The sequence below is a fragment of the Lemur catta genome, chromosome 1 (assembly GCF_020740605.2).
Source record: "Lemur catta isolate mLemCat1 chromosome 1, mLemCat1.pri, whole genome shotgun sequence".
NCBI classification, from domain to species: domain Eukaryota; kingdom Metazoa; phylum Chordata; class Mammalia; order Primates; family Lemuridae; genus Lemur; species Lemur catta.
In genome coordinates this window covers 8,403,494-8,425,637 of record NC_059128.1, presented here as the reverse complement: position 1 = coordinate 8,425,637, position 22,144 = coordinate 8,403,494, and the positions used below count along the sequence as shown (strand labels likewise).

Here is a 22,144-nt window from a genome sequence, read left to right as displayed (position 1 = left end):
ATAGCCTTTTCACACTGCACATATTTAATACCTTCTGGATCTGGAGTCATTAGAAGCTCTACTTCTGTAGAAAGACTTGTGAAGAAATCCTTCAGGAAGAACAAGGCATCCTAAAATTAAGAGATATAATAATAACTAAAAGGAAACAAAAGTCATCTATTTTTAAAACTATGAAACAAAGTATTTTAAACTCTCATATTTTACTTATAATTCAAATACAGCTATAATTTATTGAATCCTTATGCTGTGTCAGGCATTATTCCTATTCTCCTCCTGTAACACACACACACACACACACACACACACTCTTCCCTGCCAGTTCTCATAACTCTATGAGGAAATTAATTTATAGAGGTGAAAACTGAGAAACAGAAGTTAAAGATTACAAAGCTAGGAAGGATTTCTCAATCAAAGTACGTTTTTGTTTTCTTAGAAATAGAGCATTCTTATTCTTTCTTGCCATTAGCTCTCACTGTGAATTGGCAGTGACAATATTACTAACAATGATAACAGTAGCTAGCATGTACTGGATATCTGTATGCCTTGAAAGTTCTTGATGACCTATTTCTACTTTTACCACTAAATTTTATTGTCCTAATACACTGCATCATTGGACATGATATTCAAAATAAAAATTAAAAACAAATAAAACTGTCCATTCAGTGCGGTCTCCTTGAAATTATATAATTACAAACAAAAGACATATGGCTCTGTCTTAATATTATATACACATGCCATATTTGCCCATTATTGGCAGCTTCAGTTTGCCTACCTCACTCAAACCCAAAATACATTTGGGAAGATATAAAAATTAAATGCCTAAGCCTGTTCTTTCTTAATCTTCCCTTCCATTTAAAAAAAAATCCTAAATTAATATAAAACATTAATACTGGACCAAAATGAAACGTAAAGGGTCAAAGTATCTGGTAGCACACTGGGCTGACTGGCAATTCCAAAGGACGTGATTGCCTACTGATCACATTTACGACAAGTATAAATGATGCAGGTGAGATGTATATACCAGGCGCCATGGCACATGGGAGACAGAGCAGCGGACTGCAGAGCAAGCAGAGAGTTTTGACAGGACTGGAATGTTCTGGTTTAGAAGCAGAGTAGCAGGTTCATGAATTGTTCAATATATTGTTATGCTTTACACATATATTCATGTGTACTTTTTATATATTCTTTACATTACACACATTTAATATATATTATATTTTATTTACACTATAACAAATACCTGTTAATAAATAGTATCTAAAATATATTCATTGGCCACTAGATGGTGCTATTTTAATGCTATAAATGTTTTGACTCCAAGACTGCCTTCAAAAAAACAGGAAATTTCAGTCATCAATTCACTGTTTAAGAAAAAAAAAAGACTAAAGAAACAATGGTCTCTACACATTTTTCACCACAAATGTACAAAACAACAGACAAAGGGATGACAATTACCAGCTTTTTAAAATGTTCTCAAAATTTTGGTATTTATGCTAAACTCTTTACAACACAGTAAAGATAAGTCAATTTTAAAACTAGCAAGACACAGACACTTCATAATCACAAAAGATGATATACAAGCACCTAATGAGCATACAAAATGATGCTCAACACTACTAGTCATCAGGGAAATCCAAACTAAAACCAATGAACATGTAACAGCTAAAATCAAAAAGATGACAATAGCAAGTTTGGCCAAGATATGAAGCAGCTGCAGCTCCCATCGGTGACTGGTGGGAATGTACAATGTGACAGCCAATGTGGAGAACTATCTGGCAGCTTCTTATGACAGTTAAATGTATACCTACCCTATGACCCAGAAATTCTACTTTAAATATATATATTTATTTACCCAAGAGAAATGAAAACATGTTCATAGAAAGACTTCTATGTACATTTCATGATACCTTATTCACCCAAACCAAAAACAACCCAAATGTACACCAGCAGGCAAGCAGACAAATGATGGTGTACCCACACGGTAAAACACTACTCAGCAGTCTGCTGACATGCCGTAACACAGATGCCCCTCACAGACATAATGCTGAATATAGGAAGCTAAATACAGTTCCATTTATATGAAGCTGTAGAACAGAGGAAAACTAATCTATGGTAATCAAAAGATCAGTAGTTGCTTTGGGGTGGTGGAGACAGACTACAAAGGGACATGTGCAGACTCTATAGGGTAAAGAAGAGGTTCCCTGTTTCAACTGGTGTAGTAGCTACTCAAGTGTATAAATCTGCCGCAGCTCCACTAAACACTTAAAAGTAGTACATTTTACTACATGTAAATTATACCTCAATACAATTGTTTTAAAGCTTAAAAAATTTTGTCATTATACTTGTGCTAAATTTTGACAGTAAAATATTTATGCCTAGCTTTAAGATCCTATGATAAAGGATATTAATAGTGCAATATGACTTAAAGTCTTTAAAGAATTACTTTTCAAGTCATACTTAAGCAACAAAGCAATGATGATGAAAAACACAAACGTGCAAATTGGTGCAGCTTCATGTTCACCCTACTCAGCCTCAGTTGAGCACCTCCTTATCTTACTTAGCAGAATGGTCTCCCAATCCCAATCCACAGCCAGAATTAGGACCTCAGAATCTTTACAAAAACCTTAATTTGCCTAACTCCACTGCATTCCTTAAGACTCAGCTTCATAGTCACCATCTCCAGAAAGCCTTTCCTGGTCATCCCTCACCCTTCCAAACTCCCAGCCCAGCTAAGGAGCTTTCTTCTGGTCAGGCACACCATCCTATGCCTATCGTCCTCACTTGTATGCACCACAGATATTAAAATTATCTGTTCATGTCAGTCTTCCCCACTATACAGAGATCTTTGAGGACACAGGCATCCTATTCATCTTTGTATCCCCAGCATCCTATTACAGAACCTGGGACAAGGTAGGCATTCAGCAAATGGTTTTAAATTAATTAACACATCTTCCCGACATAGATTTCTAGGTAGTACAATAGTAAAATGAACACTAGACTGAGAAAGTCAGGAAATCTGGCCCCCTTCATATTTCAGATCTCAAACTGCCTATTTGTATGGTCTCCACCATCCACTTACCCCCCAGATGGGACTCATTCCATCTGCATTGTTTACTGCCTACCCCATGGGAACACTGAGCTTTGGAAGCAATTGCACTTAATTTCAACAGCAATGCAGCTTTTTAAAAACAGGAGAAAATAGTGTATTGCTGTCATACTTAATGTCTGTGGCTCAATTAAGATGAATAGGTTGGGATGTGCTTGGTAGGAAAAATATGACTCAATGTATTATTATTCATCAGCTGATTTGTTTTCACAAGAAAAAATGAACAAAAATATTTGGGTTTCTACTTAGATGATCATTTACTATCTTAAAATATGGTATGTCAATCTTAGAAGATGCAAACTAGAAAGAATTTTTTATAAGGTAATGTACCTCATTAAGGTATACATCTTTGTAGCATGCCTTTGTTTTCCTGGGTTTTACATCTAGGGAATTATTTCCCATACTTCCCCAACATAGTCATAAAATTTATTTCCCTGTTTTCTCTAAGATTAATATTTCTCCATTTTAAAATCATAATGCTTTATAGTTCTAAGTAAGAAATTATATCATATATTAAAACAAAAGTCTACTAATCAAAATTGGGCTTGCTAAGGTTGATAAAATCAGGCCACAAACATGTATCTTACTCAAAGTCTTGCTCACACTGGTGATTTCCACAGATTAATTTTCCTATATATATATTTCATTATATTTCTACTAGGCTTTTTCTAATAGATAAATTTAAATGGAGATATCAAAAGATATTCTTCTCATAATGAGAAAACATAACTCTAAAGTACTCACTGGCAAGTCTGACCCGGCTCAGAAGCTACAAGCACTAATGTAAAGTTATACTAAACTTCTGTACTTTACAGTTATATTTTGTTTATAATATAAATATTATTTAAGCTCACTCCTGAAATATCTGCTAATTTGCTTTTTAATAGTTATTCAAGTTTTATTTAAATAACTAATGAACATTCATCAATACTATATGAGCAAATGAATAATGCCACCCCACAAATACTCTACTTCCAAACCTGAACTCACATCAACATAATGTATATCAAGACAGTTTTGTTATTTCAAAGCATATTATTTTAAAACTCCATTATGTTCTGCAGTTGTTACACATTTCAGTTAATAATAACAACAGTTAACATTATTGAGACCTAACATAGTGTGCCAGGCACCAAGCTAAATGTTTTTCACACACTATTTAATCTTCATTTTTAAAAAATTATGATACATGTATTACTATTTCTCCTCCCATTATATCAATGAGGAAACTGATGCTTGGAGATGGTAAGTAACTTATTCAAAGCCACACAACTAGAAGTTACAGAACTAAGACTGGAGCCCCAGGTCTGCTTCAAACCCATGCTCTTCGCCACTACACTAAGCCACCATAAAGCATCATATTTTTTATATATCTTGAATAAAGTTTCTCAAAGAGGCATCAACTATGTCTTAAGTAGCTCTCTGGGTCAAAGAAAAGCCAGACGAATTTGATGGGATGCTTGCTAGAATATGGGAAAGTGGATTTTTTTTATGCCTTTCCCTAAATCTCTATTGCTTGTGACCTCTTCAGGTATACCAATTTACTAATTTGTCATCCTTCCCAGGGCAGAAAGAATTCTCTTCCAGATGCTGTGATTAAGACATAATCCCTTACATCAATCAATCCATCAGGGCGTCCTTTAATATTCTCTGAAAATAAATGTATACCCGAATAGAAGTATGTACTAATAGGTAAGGATGAGCAAGAACAGAAGCAGGCATTAAGGCCTATGTCACAAAGACAATGAGTAGGAGACTGGGGAATATCAGCTATAATGTTGGGGTGAGAAATGAAAAATCACCTATGGGTACAATGTACACTATTTGGGTGATGGGCACAAAAGCCCAGGCTTTACCACTACACAATGTATACATGTAATAGAAGTCAACTTGTACCCCCTAAGACTATTAAAATTTTTTTTAAAGGGGAAAAAAAAAACTAGTGACTTTCAGCACATTTAGAGAGCTCTGTGACTGTAAACTTGAACAATCCTACCTTTATCTGGCTATACTAATTTCTGCCTCCATCCATTGTGTCTGCAGTATTATTTACTCCCGTGTTTGTGTGTGTGTGTGTGTGTGAAATATAACATACATAAAGGTTTTTAAAATATATGATATAACAAAAACAAAGTAATGTTTACTCACCAAGAGTTCAGATTCCAAACATCTAATGAACTTGCCCTGTTCTTTATCAGAAGTCTGCTTTAATTATGTAACTTGCATAAAGGTCCAACAGTAACAAACATTATCATTCCCTCATTCTGAACGTGGGGTATGTACCTAACTGTGACGGCATGAATCCTGCTCACGCTACGAACCTGGTCAATGTTGAGGCGAAGCGGCATCAGCGACACTCTCAAGCAGCACTCCTGTGGTGACCTGCCAGACTCTGGACGCACGTGTAAGGCTTTCACCGTCAACTTTAAGTCAAGAAAGAGAAAAGGATTTTTCCCCAGTAATATAATGAACTTGTTCTCATTTAAAATGAAAAAGAAATCTTGGGCCGGGTGCGGTAGCTCACGCCTGTAATCCTAGCACTCTGGGAGGCCGAGGCGGGTGGATCGCTTGAGGTCAGGAGTTCGAAACCAGCCTGAGCAAGAGCGAGACCCCGTCTCTACTAAAAATAGAAAGAAATGATCTGGCCAACTAAAAATATAAATAGAAAAAATTAGCCCAGGCATGGTGGCACATGCCTGTAGTCCCAGCTACCCGGGAGGCTGAGGCAGCAGGATCGCTTAAGCCCAGGAGTTTGAGGTTGCTGTGAGTTAGGCTGACGCCACGGCACTCACTTTAGCCCGGGCAACAAAGCGAGACTCTGTCTCAAAAAACAAAAAAAAAAAAAAGAAAAAGAAATCAAGGAAAAAACATATTCCTAGCCTATGAGAACAAAAAGGAGAATTGTTTACCCGTTTTCCTTAAAAGTCTGAATGAGACTTTTTTGGGTCACACGTTCCTTCAAGAATCTGATGAAGGATACGGATTCTCTTTAGAGAAGAAATTCCAAATGGATAATGTACTTGCAGGCTCAAAGGAGTTTACCGAGCCCTGAAGCTAATCCATAGGCCCACATTCCAAAGTCAGCTTCCAGGAAGAACCTCTGAAGTCCTTCTATGTTACTAGAATTTGAAGTGTTCAAAATCTGGAATACTTTCAGCAATACTAGATATTTTGCACAGATCACTATAGACTTCTGATTTATTAGCAATTATAGTCAATGGACTCTAGAAGCGGCATGCAAAATAATTTTTAAACATAAAATTTAAGCAGCACACTTAAAAGGATTTTTCATATTAAAATGAGAGAAAACATCCAGTAATTTTCCCCACTCTAATTCTCCTGCAATTAGATATAATAAAAACACTTTTCCAAAACAAATATAACAACAAAAAAAACGAGGTTTGAAATCTTACCATGTTGGAATGAGCTTTTCGAGGCATTTCTTTACTGCAATACAGGTACAAAAATTTATTCATTTGTGATGTTGCCAGACGATCTCTAATTTCCAGATCCTGAACAATGAACACTTGCCGGGAGACTGGGTGTTCTAAGAGGCTGGAATCAAATTCTGGTTTGCATGGGGGGTAGACTTCATGCTGAAACTTCACCTTAATAAATAAAGAGAAGGAATGCAGAGCAATCCTTACATTGAAATTAGAATTCCTCTCTAACATGCAAAATATCACTCATTGTTTTCTTTGAATTCTACCTCAGCTTACAATTCCACTTTCAAAGAACTAAACAACACATTCCTTCACTTGTTCACTTATTTATGTTTTGGTCCACAGTAATCCCCCCTTATACGAGGTTTTGCTTCCAAGGTTTCAGTTATCTGCGGTTTCAGTAACTGAAACATGGTCAACCAAGTTCCAAAAATATTACAGAATTTTGAGAGAGAAAGACCATATTCACATAACTTTTATTACAGTATACTGTTATAACTATTCTATTTTATTAGGTATTATTGTTAATCTCTTACTGTGTCTAACTCATAAACTAAACTTTATCATAGATATGCATGTGTAGGAAAAATCATAGTATATATATAGGCTTCAGTACTATCTGCAGTTTCAGTCACCCACTGGGGATCTTAACATGTATTCCCCACGGATAAGGGGAGACTGCTCTATGTGTACCCTATCATACACAGATAAGCTTGACTAACATTTGACCTTGGTAAAACTTCTTTTGCTTTTCCAGGAAAATCCTCAACAGGAATGAGACATAAAATTATCTTGCATACCTACAAAATTGCTTGAAAATGAATCAAAGGAGGGAGGGTTAAGTTCCAAAAGGGGGTAAAGATATGATTAAATATATGGAATTGCCATCACTACAATATTTACATGCTATCTTAAAATATGACACTTGGTACAATCTGAGATATGCTGACAGAATTGAGCACACATGATGCTATCAGTGGTCTGGCCCTACTGGCTTCTAGACATTCACAAAGGACCTGTCACATGCACTATCCAAATGCAGCCCTTTCCAGGCAGGTACTCCAGGGCAGTGGTTCCCCAAGTGGCCTGGGAATAGTAATATCAGCACCACCTAAAAGTGCAAATTCTTGCACCCAACTCAGGCCCCCTGAATCAGAAACTCTGGGTGAGTGGGGATAGGGGAAGAATCTGTTTTAGTAAGCCCGCCAGGGGATCCTGAGCTCGCTCAACTCTAAGAACCACTGCTCTAGGGCTAGCCTGGGAAAATAAAAACAAAAATACCTTAGTGTTCTCAGAACACTTGAGAAAGAAAGAAAGGTAAGAGTTTTGTACAAGATTCTTATACTTTTCTAATCCAGAGGGCTGGGACTTAAGGCTCAAGACCATGCTGTGGTGGGTAAGCAAAGAATCCCCACTAATGCACCTACCCAAGTGGATTTTCCATGCCATCTCACCTTGCTTAACTGTATTTCCATTAAAAAGTCATGGTTTCTTCCTTTTCCCCCACATACCGTATTACGTCCATGTCTTGTGGGTGTGTGAGAAGGTGAACTGTGGGTACTACTAAAAATAAGCAAAAGAAAACCTTTTGTTAAAGGAACATTCAAAAAAAGCCTATAAATGACATCAAGAAAAATGATAAGATGAAAAGAGAAAATAAGATTATAGAACTATCAGAATGTTATCACAAATATTACTACAAATGAAAACCACATCTTTTATACTTTGGAGATATTGAAAACATGTGCTTTGTTACTGCCATCAGAGTAATCACCTGCTTGCCAAATATTCAGAACTACAGAAAAAGCTAATTATGATGCCGAGGTCCATATCACAGGACACACTTAGAAATGAGACCTCCTTACAAGTTTCTTGTTACTACAGAAACCCTTTATAGTCAGAGAAGAAGTACAAGAAATCCCAGTTAGTACAGAAAAGAATTATAGCAAAGTCAGAAGAGTTTCTCCGCTCAACACCCTGCTGGACACCCTGCCTCCTAACACACTCACTGTACCCCATTGCCCTCGTTCACTCACGTGACTGTCTCTCCCCTTGGGACTGAGGGCGGGGACTGGGTCTTAGCCATTTTTGTGAACAGACATATAGTAGATAGCTGAAAATTTTTGCTGAATGAAACCATATGTCAACATTTTAGTAAAAATACAAATAAGTTCATAAATGGAAAACTGTAAGAGTGACAGTGAAATTATATAGTTTTTAATACTACTTTATTTATAATACTTAAAATGAAAAATTCTATGTATTTTTCTATAAAAAGATATAAAAAGTCTTGCCAACTTACATAGAAATTAACTTACATATAACTTTTAGCTGGAGAAGTAGGAGGAACTGTTCCAAAATCCTTTCCTCCATAAAGATGCCAAACAAGAGAAACTTCCTTAACAACGTATCGAATTACAGGAATGGGAAAGTGTAATGGGGCTTTGCTTGTATCTGTCTTCTTAACGGGCAGACTGAAATAATTGTCTCTTATCACAATTGCATCATCAACCATGATTTTTATAACTGGTTCTTCTTCTTTCTCCTAAAATAAACAGGTAACACATACTCTCTTATCTCATTAGAAACAATGGATTATGCTGTATATCTCAAGGGGATTTCTTAATTCTATATTCTTTTTAATAATATCAATATATAAAATGGGGTAGTAATTACTGACATTAATCATCACAGAAGATACTCTGCTTTATTAACCATAAAATGAACTCTTTCTGTTCTATGCAAATCACTCCATATGGATTTTTTATAGTTTACAATTTGGCTTTTACTATTTGATAATAAAAAGGCACAGATTTGTGTGTGTGTATTTTATCATTTAATTTAAAGTCAGTACCTCATTCCAAACCAAAACTTGACAAACTTCAAAATACTGATCAAATTGTCATGTTTCTAATAATATATTTATCCTGAGTTTGATTGTTTTGATTTTTTAAATTTAATCAGAAGATTCTCAGACCTTAGTAAACAAATAGTCATTTAAGGAACAATTACCACTGGACAGTTTCCAAAAATAAAAAATACACACACCTATCCCCCACAACCATCAGCCTTCATACAAACCACATCTTATCTTTCTCAGTTCTTAGACTAACAAGTCTGTGCAGTATATCTTTAGTTCAATAATCTATGTGGGAAATTTTGCAAATATAGACCACTTTTCTCTGAGTCTCTGAGAGATGTGTCACAGAAATAGTAAAGCACAACAACCATTTACAAAGCATCAATGGTAAATTACAAAACAAAGTAATTCTGAATTATAAAGTGATAACAAAACCTAAAGAATGTTCTTCATGTACGCTTTGGTCAATTCAATTTGTAACATTATTTTAAGTCCTCCATAATATTATCAATGTATTACCTGGATGGTTGCTTTTGGTGCAAAAAGAATGCAAAAGTCATCATTTTCAGCGGGCACACCTGTCATTGTATCACTAATCAAGTGGTGAGTGAATGAGGTGTAAGTGGGGCCGGACTCCTGGGACACATTCCCACTCTCATCTGGAAACAGGAAGAGGTCTGAACAACATGGCTCCTGAATTTGAGATTTTTCATCCAAAACACCTAAATAAAAAGATTACAACATTTTGGTACACTTTGAAATATCAGTAACACTTATTAAGTTTTTTTAATCATGTGTCAAATACATGTTAAAGTACTTTCACCTGCAATATCTCATTTCTTAAGATAACCTTATGCATTTGAGACTTAAAGACAGCTTAAGTAACCTGCCCAAAAACACTTCAGCAAGTGGCAGAAATACATCAAAGACCACTAATAAAAAGACTAATGATAAATTTGAAATTCTCTAAGAAAATGGTAAATGATAGTGTCATAAAGTAAAGACAGTTCCCTCCCGGTCATTTGGCATAGGAGAAGCCCAGGAATTCAGCAGCAGCTGGTTAGTGCTGACTGGAGTTGTGCTTTAGCTGGGATTTCACCTTGAAAATTCTGTCCTATGGGTGGAGCTCTGGAAGGAACCTCTTGGGCAATATTACGAGAGGATGGGAAAAGTTACATTTAGCAGAGCCTTACCTAAAACTATAGGAAATCTCTGCTACAGGGAGGGCAGAATAGTTGCTGAGCAAGCTTTAGGTGGGGGGAGGAAGGCAGTGATTCCAAGCAATGAATAGAAAACTACTTCTTGGGGTACCGGACACCCAAATAGCTCAGGCAGCTATCTCAACTGGAAGTTCACAAAAGACTGCATGTGCACCAAAATCTGTATATGAACATATATTTTTACACTTTTATAACACATAGTAGAGTCACTAATTCTTTCTCCATTCATTCATTCAAACAAGCACTATGAAGGGGCTGAGAATACTAAGATGAAAAAAGTGGTATTTTGGCCTCAAGAGACTCACAGACTAGATTTTAAATTCTTCTATGGCAGCACCTTGGACTTACTCATCCTTATAAATGCCCAGAGCCTAGAACAGAAAGTTGTATATTGAAGCCACTAAGTAAATATTCATTAAATATTCTTTCTATTGTAATTAAGATAGCTGCTAATGCTTATCACAAATAACTCAGTACATAAGAAGTTAGAAGTTCCAATTTGCTTCCTTAGTCCTAATTTATCCTTAATTAGAATGAAAGCAACATTTAATGCTAAACTTCTACAATACCATGAAATAATGTTTTGAAATTAAGATTTCACAATACGTAAAAGTAGCTATGTCCATCCAATTAGAAAGAATACTTTTGAAACAGATGCTTTAAAATATTTAGATGCTTCCATTTGGCTTTCAAGGATCTCTAATCACCTGGTCTCTCTCTGCTTACCCAAATATATTGTCTAATTCTCTTTAGTAAGAAGGGAACTTTTGTTCTAGTACAGCCTGAATGTCATGGGTAAATAATTAAGGCTCATGCGTGCCTTTGCCTGTGTTCTGCTGATGTTAATGACCTTGCCAAGATTACCTTCTTCCTCTCTATATACCTAAATCCTATCCACTTTTTAAAAGCCAACTCATCTCACTTTCACCAAAGTCTAATGAAATTATTCCAATCATTTCCAAACAATGATAGAGTACATATACCACATCTGAAGTGTTTCCTTATACCATTTATGAATCAGTCTCAGTACCAGCATCAGTCTAGTGCCCATTGGTCTTACCAGGCCATAAGCTATCAGAAAACATAAGATTTGTCTTCCACTTGCTCTGTATCCCCCATACCATCCCAGACAGAGGTATTTATCTACTACTAGATGCAAAATAAACATGAGCTGATTGACTAACAGACATCCACCAAAACTCAGACGTATCTTTTCTTTGACAAGTTACTTATTAAATTTACGAGAACACAAATAATGTAATCCTCAACTACAACATCAGTGCTCCCAGAGAAAAAGCCCTGACCTTACCGTTGGCCTGCGGTTTCACAGCTGAAGTGGCGTGCTGCACGTCGACCTCCTCCATCGCGTCACTCATCAGATCTCGCAAAATCTGCTGATCTGCTTCAGGAAGGACTTGACCACGTGAGGACGACCGACCACTAGGATCTACCTATAGCAAAAAAGCCTAATTAAAAATAACTGCAAATGCTCTAAAGGAGCAAACTACTTACGATTATTTTAGCCTAGAAATACACTATATTTTACAAAAACATCAGAAACAGGAGGCCAGGCACGATGGCTTATGCCTGTAATCCTGGTACTTTGGGAGGCCAAGGCAGCAGGGTCACTTGAGGCCAGGAGTTCGAGAAACAGGAACCTACTCATTTTTCTATATTCTGTCCAGCAGCTATTATATCTCAAGTTTTAGTATCACTGTTATCACCCTAACAACTACTAGCAAACAGAAATAAATGTATCATCACCTCAAAGCCAGTACAGTGAACTGGGACCTTGAAGAGGCAATACATTCAAAAAGAGGGAAATTTTTAAAAACTGCAGTAGGTCGGGTGCAGTGGCCACGCCCATAATCCTAGCACTCTGGGAGGCTGAGGCGGGAGGATTGCCTGAGGTCAGGAGTTCGAGACCAGCCTGAGCAAGAGCAAGACTCGGTCTCTAAAAAAAATAATAAATAAATAAATAAATATTACAAAAAATAAAGTTAAATAAAATAAAATAAAAACTGCAGTAAAGCTGGGACAGAGGGGATAATGAAATAAGTCTGATCTACTCAAATCTGATGGTTGCGATGACCTTCACCCTTTTGAAACAAAGCCACTGTAAGTCATTTCTTGGGACACCTAAGGACAGCAGGAGGCATACACAGGAAGGGACATACTAAATGGCGATTCACAAGGTTCCATTCCAGCACTGTTACTTAACCATTTTGGTTAGTGAACCATGGGTTCATTAAATCCAGACCACACTTTTTAAATGAGAACATGACTCTAAAATGAAAATATGCAAATTGAAAGGGATAATTTAAAATGACTTTTAATAAACTGGAAAATGTTTTTAAAAAGAGAATAAACAGTAGAGAGGGAGTGTCATAAATCACCTTATTACCGGTGAGAATACAGCAGGAGCAAACAGAAGTGTAACACAAACGAAGTGTAAGATAATCCTCAATAGGCCCTTACGAGAGTAAATTAGAGGCCCCATAACCTTAGGGGACTGAGAATTCTGTTCACAGAAGAGCCATGAAGAAGAATAACATTGGGAAAAAATGCCAAAAAAAAATTGGACATTGTTCAATCTGGATATAAGGGAGGTCAGAAAGGTGACACTTGAGGCATAGCAAGTATTGAATTGGGAACCAAAATACCTGGGTTTGTTGCTGTTTCTGCTACTAATTGGAGAAATCATCTAAATTCTCTGGGTCTTATTCAAAAGTCTGTAAAACAGAGATACTAATCTTGAACCTCTCTACCTCACTGGGTTGTCATGAAAGGAAAAGAAAGTCATAGATGAGAAAGTATAATGAAAACTGGATAGTCTTAGAGACAACAAATAGCGAAGATATGATTATATAAATAAGTCTCTGGTAACAATACTAATGCCTGCCATCTATAAGGTTATTAAGTATGAAATGTCCAATTTTTTGATATCTCTGACACTTCACTTAGATATTTCTTGTTTCATTTTTATTGTGAAGGTATATCCTCAGTCTTGCAAATGCATGGTTTGGCTTGTGATTATCTTTCAAATTTTTTTTTAGAGTAATTTTTGTGAAACCATGGATAAGTAAAAATTTCATGTTATTTTCAAATATGAGTTCTGTTATGGAACCAATGCAGCACAGATAGCTCAAAATATCAACAAAGTGTTTGGGAAGGCTGTGACTAATGAAGGCATAGTACGATGATGGTTAGAGAAGTACTGTTCTGGTAATTTTAATCTTGAAAATGAGCCACATGGGTGACCTAAGTCCAAGGCTGGATAATGATGAGCTGAAAGCTACAGTGGAAGTGAATCCACCTCAACCTTCGTGTGAATTAGCAGAAAGGTTTGATGTTACTATTCCAACAATACTGGACTATCTGAAACAAATTGGCAAGGTAAAGAAGTTAGATAGACGGGTCCCATATGAATTAAAGGAGTGTCACAAGAGAAACTGTCTTGAAGCTTGCCTTTCTGTGCTGTCATGGCATAAAGGTGAACCATTTCTACACTGTATTGTATGTAAGTGTGATGAAAAATGGATTTTTTGACGATCACAAGCATTTAGCACAATGGTTGTGTAAAGACAAAGTGCCAAAACATAGTCCAAAACCAAATATTCATCAGAAAGAGCTAATGATGCCTGTTTGGTGGTCCAGTGCTGGTATTACTGACTACAGCTTCATGAAACCTGTTCAATCGATTATACTGGATGTCTACTGTAACCAACTGGATGAAATGACGAGGATGCTTGAGATTAAGCAGCCAAGATTGGTCAACAGAGACAGGCCAATCCTCTTGCAAGACAATGCTCACCCACATGTCGCACAAATAACGCTGCTCAAACTACAGAAGCTGGATGTGGAAACTCTGTCATCCACCGTATTCACCAGACCTTGCACCAACTGACTAGCACTTCTTCCGGGCTTTGGACCACTTCTTGCAAGAAAAAATTTTCAATTCTCAATAAGCTATGGAAAATGCCTTTGGCAATTTCAACGCCACTCACTCTCCAGGCTTCTTCATTGCTGGCATAAACAAGCTACCATTAAGATGGCAAAACTGTGTTAACAGTTTAGGTGCATACTTTGATTAATTGTACTGCTTCTTGTTTGAGATATAATAAATTACACTTTTGATTCAAAATTTCATATTTAATGACCTAATATCTTCTCATAGCATTTTTACCTGCAACTTGCATATAACAAGCTCTTCCGTGATAAATGTTTTCTTTCTTCCCTGAGGACAGATGAAAATAACTTAATTCTGGAAAAAAGTATTATGTTAGTGAAAAAGATTAATGTTAGGAAACAATAACAAACAGTAAAACTGGCCTTTCCAAAACGGCCCATGGAATCACCTTTCCAGACCCCATTATGCTGAAGGCAAAGGATAGACAGATGACTTTTCAAGTTTCTTTTCTACCCTATGACTGTCATGAAGATCTCACTGATATAAACATGTCACTGACATGGCAGGGACTGGAGGAATAACATTGCTGACTCTACCTTTGACTTTCTTTGAGGGGCTCCAGGCTTTATTTCTGCCTTGTTAGGTCCATGCAGGTCACCATAGCTTGCAATGTACTGAATGAGGTTCATTAGTGCAGCACAAGAATCTGAGCATGTTCTGATATGGACAACATCACTGGAACAGTGTAACTCAAAGCGGGGCTCAGTCTGGACAAGAGACAGGAAAAAAAGTACGAAAATGTCTTCCACACAAGAGAAGAAAACTTCTTTTTTTGCATAGATTTAAATTAAATATATGATCTTTTGTCTTGCCACAGAAAAAAATGTATTTATAATAACTCAATCTTAATTTTAAAATATTTTATCTATTTTTTGACCAAAATTAGGTGAATGGAAAAATGATTTTATGGTAAATCCAATTTTTTTAATCTTAAGAAACAGGACTCAAACAAAAATTTCCATTTATTTTAATAACTTACTTGCTCTCCATCAGAATCAGACTTCACTGCAGTTATGGTTAATTCCAAGAGTCCCATGTCCATCACACGAACATAATCTATAATTTGTAAAAGTAAAATGTCTGAGTGCAGCTTTCAAAAAATGCATATCTAACCGGTACCTAATAAAACTGGCATTTCTCTAAAATCCCTTGCAGAGTGCTACACATATTTATAATGCAATGGAAATATAGTTTTATTCTATAAAAATCCTACAATTCACTTTATTTTAGTTAGAAACAAAATTTGTCTTATACTAATATTTTGAGTATATATAGTAATTTGGTACACTTAACTTATAAGAACATTACAACTTCAAACTAAAAAACCAGTATCTCAAAAACTGAACTCTGAATACATGCCACATGATCACTATGTATTTAAAGATCCTTTAATCTTTAAGGATCTTAATAAGATCCTTAGTTCAGTGGCATTACCTCAGAGTTTAAAATGCTTTAAAATAGTCACACACAAAAAATAAAGCAGCATATATCTACACTGGATTTTGTTTTTCAACACTTACCTCTACTCAAATTTACAGTGACAGTATTACATTTGTCAGACAGATGTAAAGCAGCTTCATCCAAGATTATTCTGAGGCAAGAAAGATAAACCAACGTCTGAAAAACTTAAGGTATAAATATTATACCACATGATCACTACATACTTAACTGCACCATTCTTTCTATGAACATTATCAAAATCATACGCTGTTTCTAACATAATTGTCATCTAACATTTTTTTTAAAACTCACTGTCCATGAGTGCTAGGAATATTTAAACAGTGTAAAGAATGAGGTTAAGTCATCTGCTGAAATTAATTCTAAATTTGGGGCAGGATTTTTTTTTAATAGATGTCCAAATTCACAAGGTTTTAATTATAAAGATAAAAGTCTGTCAAATATTATGTGAAGTTTACTATATGTTTTAAAAATCAAACTAAGAATCTCAAGAATTAATTTTTTCCTTAAAAATAAAATGCAATAATGAAAGGGTAGATGGAGTGAGTCACCTGAGAAAGAAAAATTGAGTAACTTGGATAAAAGGATGTGACTATTAGTAAAAGAATGATTTTTAAAAAAGATGGAGACTTTAATAAAATGGTTTAGGTAGACATCAATTAGTATGTTTTGAGCAGCTATATTTAGTATACAATAAAGTTTACACAGGTACCTGAGAGTAGAAGAAGATTTATCCAACGCAACGCTACTAGAAACACTGAACGTTTCAACAGTAAGAAGAGATCGGATTGGCAAATAAAGGGGCCTAATATCAAAAAGAAACAACTGAGGATTAGTTTGATACAACATCAGAAACCCTCTTAAAAAAACATTTTGAATGTTAACTCTACTGAATTATGGGTTTTTTTTCCAAGACTTTTTACATATTTTAATCAATAAGACTTCATTTTGGTCCATTTGTAAACTTACCTATAATCAAGTGCACAGCTCCAAAGATGAACATGAAAAGTTGTAAACGAAGTTGGAGGATTATAACCCAAAACAGGTTCATCAGCAATATTTAAGAAGTATAAAATCTACAATCACAAAAATATAAAATTCCCTGCTTTAGAAGAAAAAAAAAGTTTTGATATAATATCCTTAATACCAATGTAAAACAGAGTATCTCATAGTCAAAGCAACCATTAAATTGGAAATCATAATGCTAAAAGAAAAATATCATTATTTTGAAGAAATTCATTTCAAAAAGAATTTGCCCCTGACCTCACTAAAAGGTTAACTATGGAAGGTAATGATTTTTATTTGTTTGACTATAGTAATCACTACACTATGTACATGTATATCAAAACATCATGTTGTACATCTTAAAATATATACAATAAAAAGTAATTGCAAAATTAGAATTTGAAATGAAGAGGCACATCCAACAGTTGCAATGCTACAGAAACCTTAGAAAGCCGTACCTTATGAAATTAGTAACAAAATATGCATAATATAATTTCATATTATTTTGCTTGGAACAATTCTTGAAAAAATATATTTTGCTGAAAACTTCTTAAAACCAGATTGATATCTGGTATTCTATATAACCCATTATAGGGGGAAAATCTGGTTTTCTATATAACTCGTTGTTGGAGAAAGTTCTTTTTCCTTAATTTATACCTACCTCAGTCTAAAGTCCCTCTCACCAACACCTATTCTCTTGTACTTCTAATCTGAGCAAAAAAAGAGGTTATGCCAAACCTCTCCCTTGCGGCCAGTTAGTGTTCATTCTAACCATTTCTCCACGCCTACCAAGCAGACAGACAGATCTCCTGTTTCCTAAATGCTTTCATGAGAAAAGCATTTTGAAAACATTCAAGTTTTAAAATTACTTTTTTCCCAGCACAACTAAAAAGTTCCTCTTTCCAAGGAACATGAAAAAGAATCGGTGCACTAATTTTCATTCTCACATAAAGAAAAATTAACTTCTTACTCAAAGTTTCCTCCGAAAAATAACCAACTGTATTTCATTACCACGAAGAGTTATTCAAGTGGAAATTAATTCCAGAAATCCCAATAAAATGCCTTAAAGCAGTATCATATTATTGGCCTAGGGAACAATATGGAAATCACGGCACTTAAAGAACTTCTGATTATAAAAGCAATTCAACACACCCTTCACTGCTCCTCTACGCCAGGCACTCTACAGGTCCTTTGACACAAAGTCCCTTTCCTTCCTTTAATGACATGAAAGACAATTCCATCACTGAAGTTTTAGGACCACATCTCAAGGCAAAAAAAATCAATTACATTCTGACATGATAATTATGTTCTGTGTCTTAACCTAAGAAGGTGGTTACACAGTAGTGTTCACTTCACTATAATTTACTGAGCTAAACATTTATGACTTGTCAACTTTTCAGCGTGTGTATAATATGTCAATATAAATTTTAAAATAAGGTGATACACAAATAACAGCTCCTTTACCTGCTCATGCCAGCTAAGCCCCGATGGAAGTATTCTATGCTGGAGAGTGGCTCCCTTCAGTCCTACAGCAATGAGAAACTCCTACAGAGAACGACAACACAAAGAATTGTATTTACCATGTATCCCTATAACCCAAAAGTTTTTCCAAGAAAACGTACTGCCTAGTATGCAATTATTTTTAGCTAGTAATCAAATCAACAGCAAGGTATTAATGGTATTAAAGTACAAAACACAAACCTTTGTATTGGACTCTGATTTATCAGACAATATTTTAACTGCAACAGAGAGCATATTTGAACTCTCTCCTCCAACACCATCTGAAGAACCTCTATTGAGGCCGTCTTCTTCAGAGGAATAAATAGTAGGTTCCAACCAATGTGGGCGGGATGAACTGGGCAGTCGTGCTTCTGTGGGAAGAATCACTCCATCCACTATCCCTATATCCACATTGAGGTAAAAATATTAACAAAATGATTACTCGAAATTAGTTCATGGACTTCTAAAATTCCAAACAAAAATCTATGTACTTCCAATGAATATAACATAATCCTGGAGGCATAATGACCAAAAACCAGCTTGGCATTAATAATCCACTCCTCTTTACTAATGTTGGTATGACTGACAATGTACAACTTAAGGGGGAGAAAAAAACAAGCTAGGATTCTGAAATGCCAGGAAGATTAAATTTAAATAAGAAAATCTCATAAACATTGAGAAAATATAGCATCTCATTTCCATTCACAAGGTAACTGAGGTAACTGCTCAAAAAAGTTCTATATCTGAAATCAAAAGGGAATATTCCTTGAGAGGGAATAAATAACATAAAGTCCTATCAACTGATAAACAGATCCGTAAGGTATAATATATCCATACAATGGAATATTATTTGGCAATAAAAGGTAATGAAGTACTGATGTAACTTGGATGAACCTTGAAAACATCATGTCAAATGTAAGAAGCCAGTCACAAAAGACCAAATATTGTATGATTCTATTTATATGAAATTTCCAGAATATGAAAACTCCACAGAAGCAGAAAATAGATTAGTGGTTGCTTAGGAGCGGTAAAGGGTTATAGCTAAAGTATATGAAGTTTCTTCTCAGGGTGATGAAAATGTTTTAAAATCGACTCTGGTGATGGTTTCACAACTCTACGAAATATGAAAAACCATTGAAATGTACACCGTAAACGAGTAAATTGTATGGTATGTGAACTATACCCCAATAAAGCTATTACAAAAAAAGAACATAAAGTTGACTTCTATTAATAATTTACAGTATTATTTTGACAATGGGATCAGAATCTCCCACAGAAAATAGTTCATAATATCAAAGTTCTGTTCTCAATAGATTTTCTTTATTAAACAAGAAATTTAAGCATGTCTAAACAGAAGTGAACAAAATATACATTTTTCCTACCTTTGTGATATAGACTGAAACTGCTAGAATGAAGGCATATGTAGTGCTTGTCATCAAAACCTTCGTATTTTGTCACACAAAATAATGAACCACTATTGAACTCTAACCAGAATTCACCATGTTTGTTTTCCAACATATCTCCATTATCTTGCTAGTAAAAAAGTCAGAAAAACATAGATGTCATTACTTAAACACAGAAAAGTAAGAATGTCCCTTGGGATGCTCCTTCTTGATTCAGCTTAGGAAAATCTCCCACGTCACAGCAAAGCAGTCTAATCTTGATTTATTTAATACAGTGGTACTAAAAACCAAATAACTTATTAAATAAATACCATGTGAGACCTCTTCTGCCAAATGAATCCCTGTACTTCATCCTCCTTCATCACAGATAAATTACCAGTCACCACCCTCAGGAGCAGAAAATTAGCACCTATTTTCAAAAGAGAGCGCCACACAAAGTTGGACCTGCAATGAAACCTAAATCCTCAAAGTTGCTGTCATCACAGTGCGCCTCAGAACACTGTCTTCATCAGTCACTGAAACAATCTCAAACTACTTCAATCACTGGATGTATATCATAGCAGATTTATCTAAAATACATTTGAAAAAACACTTTGGATTTGTAAACCTTACCTTCACGTCTGTGTACACTGCCATTAATCCATGATTAATATTCAGAAGAACTGAGAGAAAACTCTGTGAGTTCTTGCTCTGAGAATCTAGTTTTTTTTTCCTACGGGAACGATAGTTGGGATCAACAGTGGAAAAATACTGCAAAGTTTCCTCCTCAGATCCACTCTCCTCATCTATGAGAAATTAACACACAATTACATAATTCTGATAGCTTATTAAAATAAAACAGGAACTTAAAGATTATCACAAAAATATTTTATATTTATAACCTGCTTATTTTTACTAACAAACATGGTATGACAATAAAAATATACTTTCTATGTTTTTCTTTTTTAGTCCTGAATTTCAAACAATGTGCATACTATTATTCTAAACATATTTAAGTGATAATGATATTCTCAATTTACAGACAGAAATGGAGAAATAGTCTTATAAACTACTAAAAGAAATTATAAAACATAGTCACAATGAAAAACATACTAAAAGAAATATTTTTAAGTCTACAACTGAAAAGGTTACTACTTTGTTAATTGATAAACTAGGCATTTTAATGGAGAACAAATTAATACAGAACAAATTAAAAATATATTACCATAGTGAATTGTAGATTTAAATGGACTAAAACTGTCTTTATTGAAGGTATTAATCAGTTGACTGGCTACTGAAAGCCCAATACCATAGGAAATATTTTCTAATGTCTCCACTGGTGAAGGAGCTGTTGGCTCCCATAGTAGCAAGTCATTAAAGATCCTATAAAGACAAAAGTTGAAAAATAAGTACATAATAATTGCTACTTCAACTGAAGGCAAACTAAAGTATCCTTTTAAGAGATCACATGAACAATAATTTTTTTAAATGATGAAATGGAAATTAGATCCTGTAAAAGAATTTTAAAAACAGTAACAAAAAGAACAATCGTGTTCTTTCAATAGAAAAGAACTGATATGGCTGTAATGCAGGGCAGTGATAAAGGAATCTGCACAGATGCCTGCACAGATACTTGCCTAGTTTTACCTGTGTTATATGCACCAATTACAAATTCATATTGTACTTCTGAATACACTTTAAAGACAGAAGCCAATTAAAAATAAAAACCCACAAAGAACAAAAGGAAGACTGTTCACATAGGAGAGCACTTTGTAAACCAGAACTGATCAGGCATCCTCTCATTTGACCCTCCCATCAACCCTGTGGGGCGTCTAGAGGAGAATCATCATTCTTACTTTACACTTCAAGAAACTGTCTCATAAAGGGTAAGTGACCTGCCAAAGGTCACACAGAGCTGGAATTAGAGTCCAGATTATGTCCACCTTCCAATTCCGTTCTTTCTCTAGAGATATCCGCTTTCTTTTCTTTCACTGGGAAGATGTCATGAGATGAAGAATGCATGTGGAGTAGGGAACAAGGAGAGGAAAACCTTTCAGACCAGCTAGACTAACCCAATTGATACCGGCGACCAATGGGGTTGACAGATGGCTCAGCTAGGCTACTACCACAACCTACTTTTTCAAAGAAATATTCGTCACTACTCAGATTCTCCTCTGGCCAAGCCTTTTCCCCTCACTCA

At 35.3% G+C, this 22,144-nt stretch overlaps 1 protein-coding gene across 2 annotated transcripts in view; it reads right to left on the bottom strand.

The window, feature by feature from the left end:
* ATG2B (autophagy related 2B) overlaps nt 1-22,144 on the bottom strand; it is a 72,855-nt gene that overhangs the window by 10,922 nt on the left and 39,789 nt on the right. Inside the window, exons 19-36 of one of the 2 annotated variants that reach the window (XM_045561248.1) lie at nt 21,170-21,327; nt 20,578-20,750; nt 19,945-20,095; nt 18,764-18,963; nt 18,527-18,607; nt 17,027-17,133; nt 16,770-16,862; nt 16,120-16,190; nt 15,579-15,655; nt 15,136-15,306; nt 14,816-14,866; nt 11,939-12,080; nt 9,929-10,131; nt 8,868-9,094; nt 8,004-8,112; nt 6,520-6,714; nt 5,428-5,529; nt 32-110 (exon numbers count right to left, since the gene is read on the bottom strand). In XM_045561248.1, coding sequence (XP_045417204.1) covers nt 32-110; nt 5,428-5,529; nt 6,520-6,714; nt 8,004-8,112; nt 8,868-9,094; nt 9,929-10,131; nt 11,939-12,080; nt 14,816-14,866; nt 15,136-15,306; nt 15,579-15,655; nt 16,120-16,190; nt 16,770-16,862; nt 17,027-17,133; nt 18,527-18,607; nt 18,764-18,963; nt 19,945-20,095; nt 20,578-20,750; nt 21,170-21,327 — 2,390 coding nt within the window. The remainder of the gene's footprint in view (nt 1-31; nt 111-5,427; nt 5,530-6,519; nt 6,715-8,003; nt 8,113-8,867; nt 9,095-9,928; nt 10,132-11,938; nt 12,081-14,815; nt 14,867-15,135; nt 15,307-15,578; nt 15,656-16,119; nt 16,191-16,769; nt 16,863-17,026; nt 17,134-18,526; nt 18,608-18,763; nt 18,964-19,944; nt 20,096-20,577; nt 20,751-21,169; nt 21,328-22,144) is intronic. The other variant, XM_045561257.1, reaches the window with a different exon arrangement.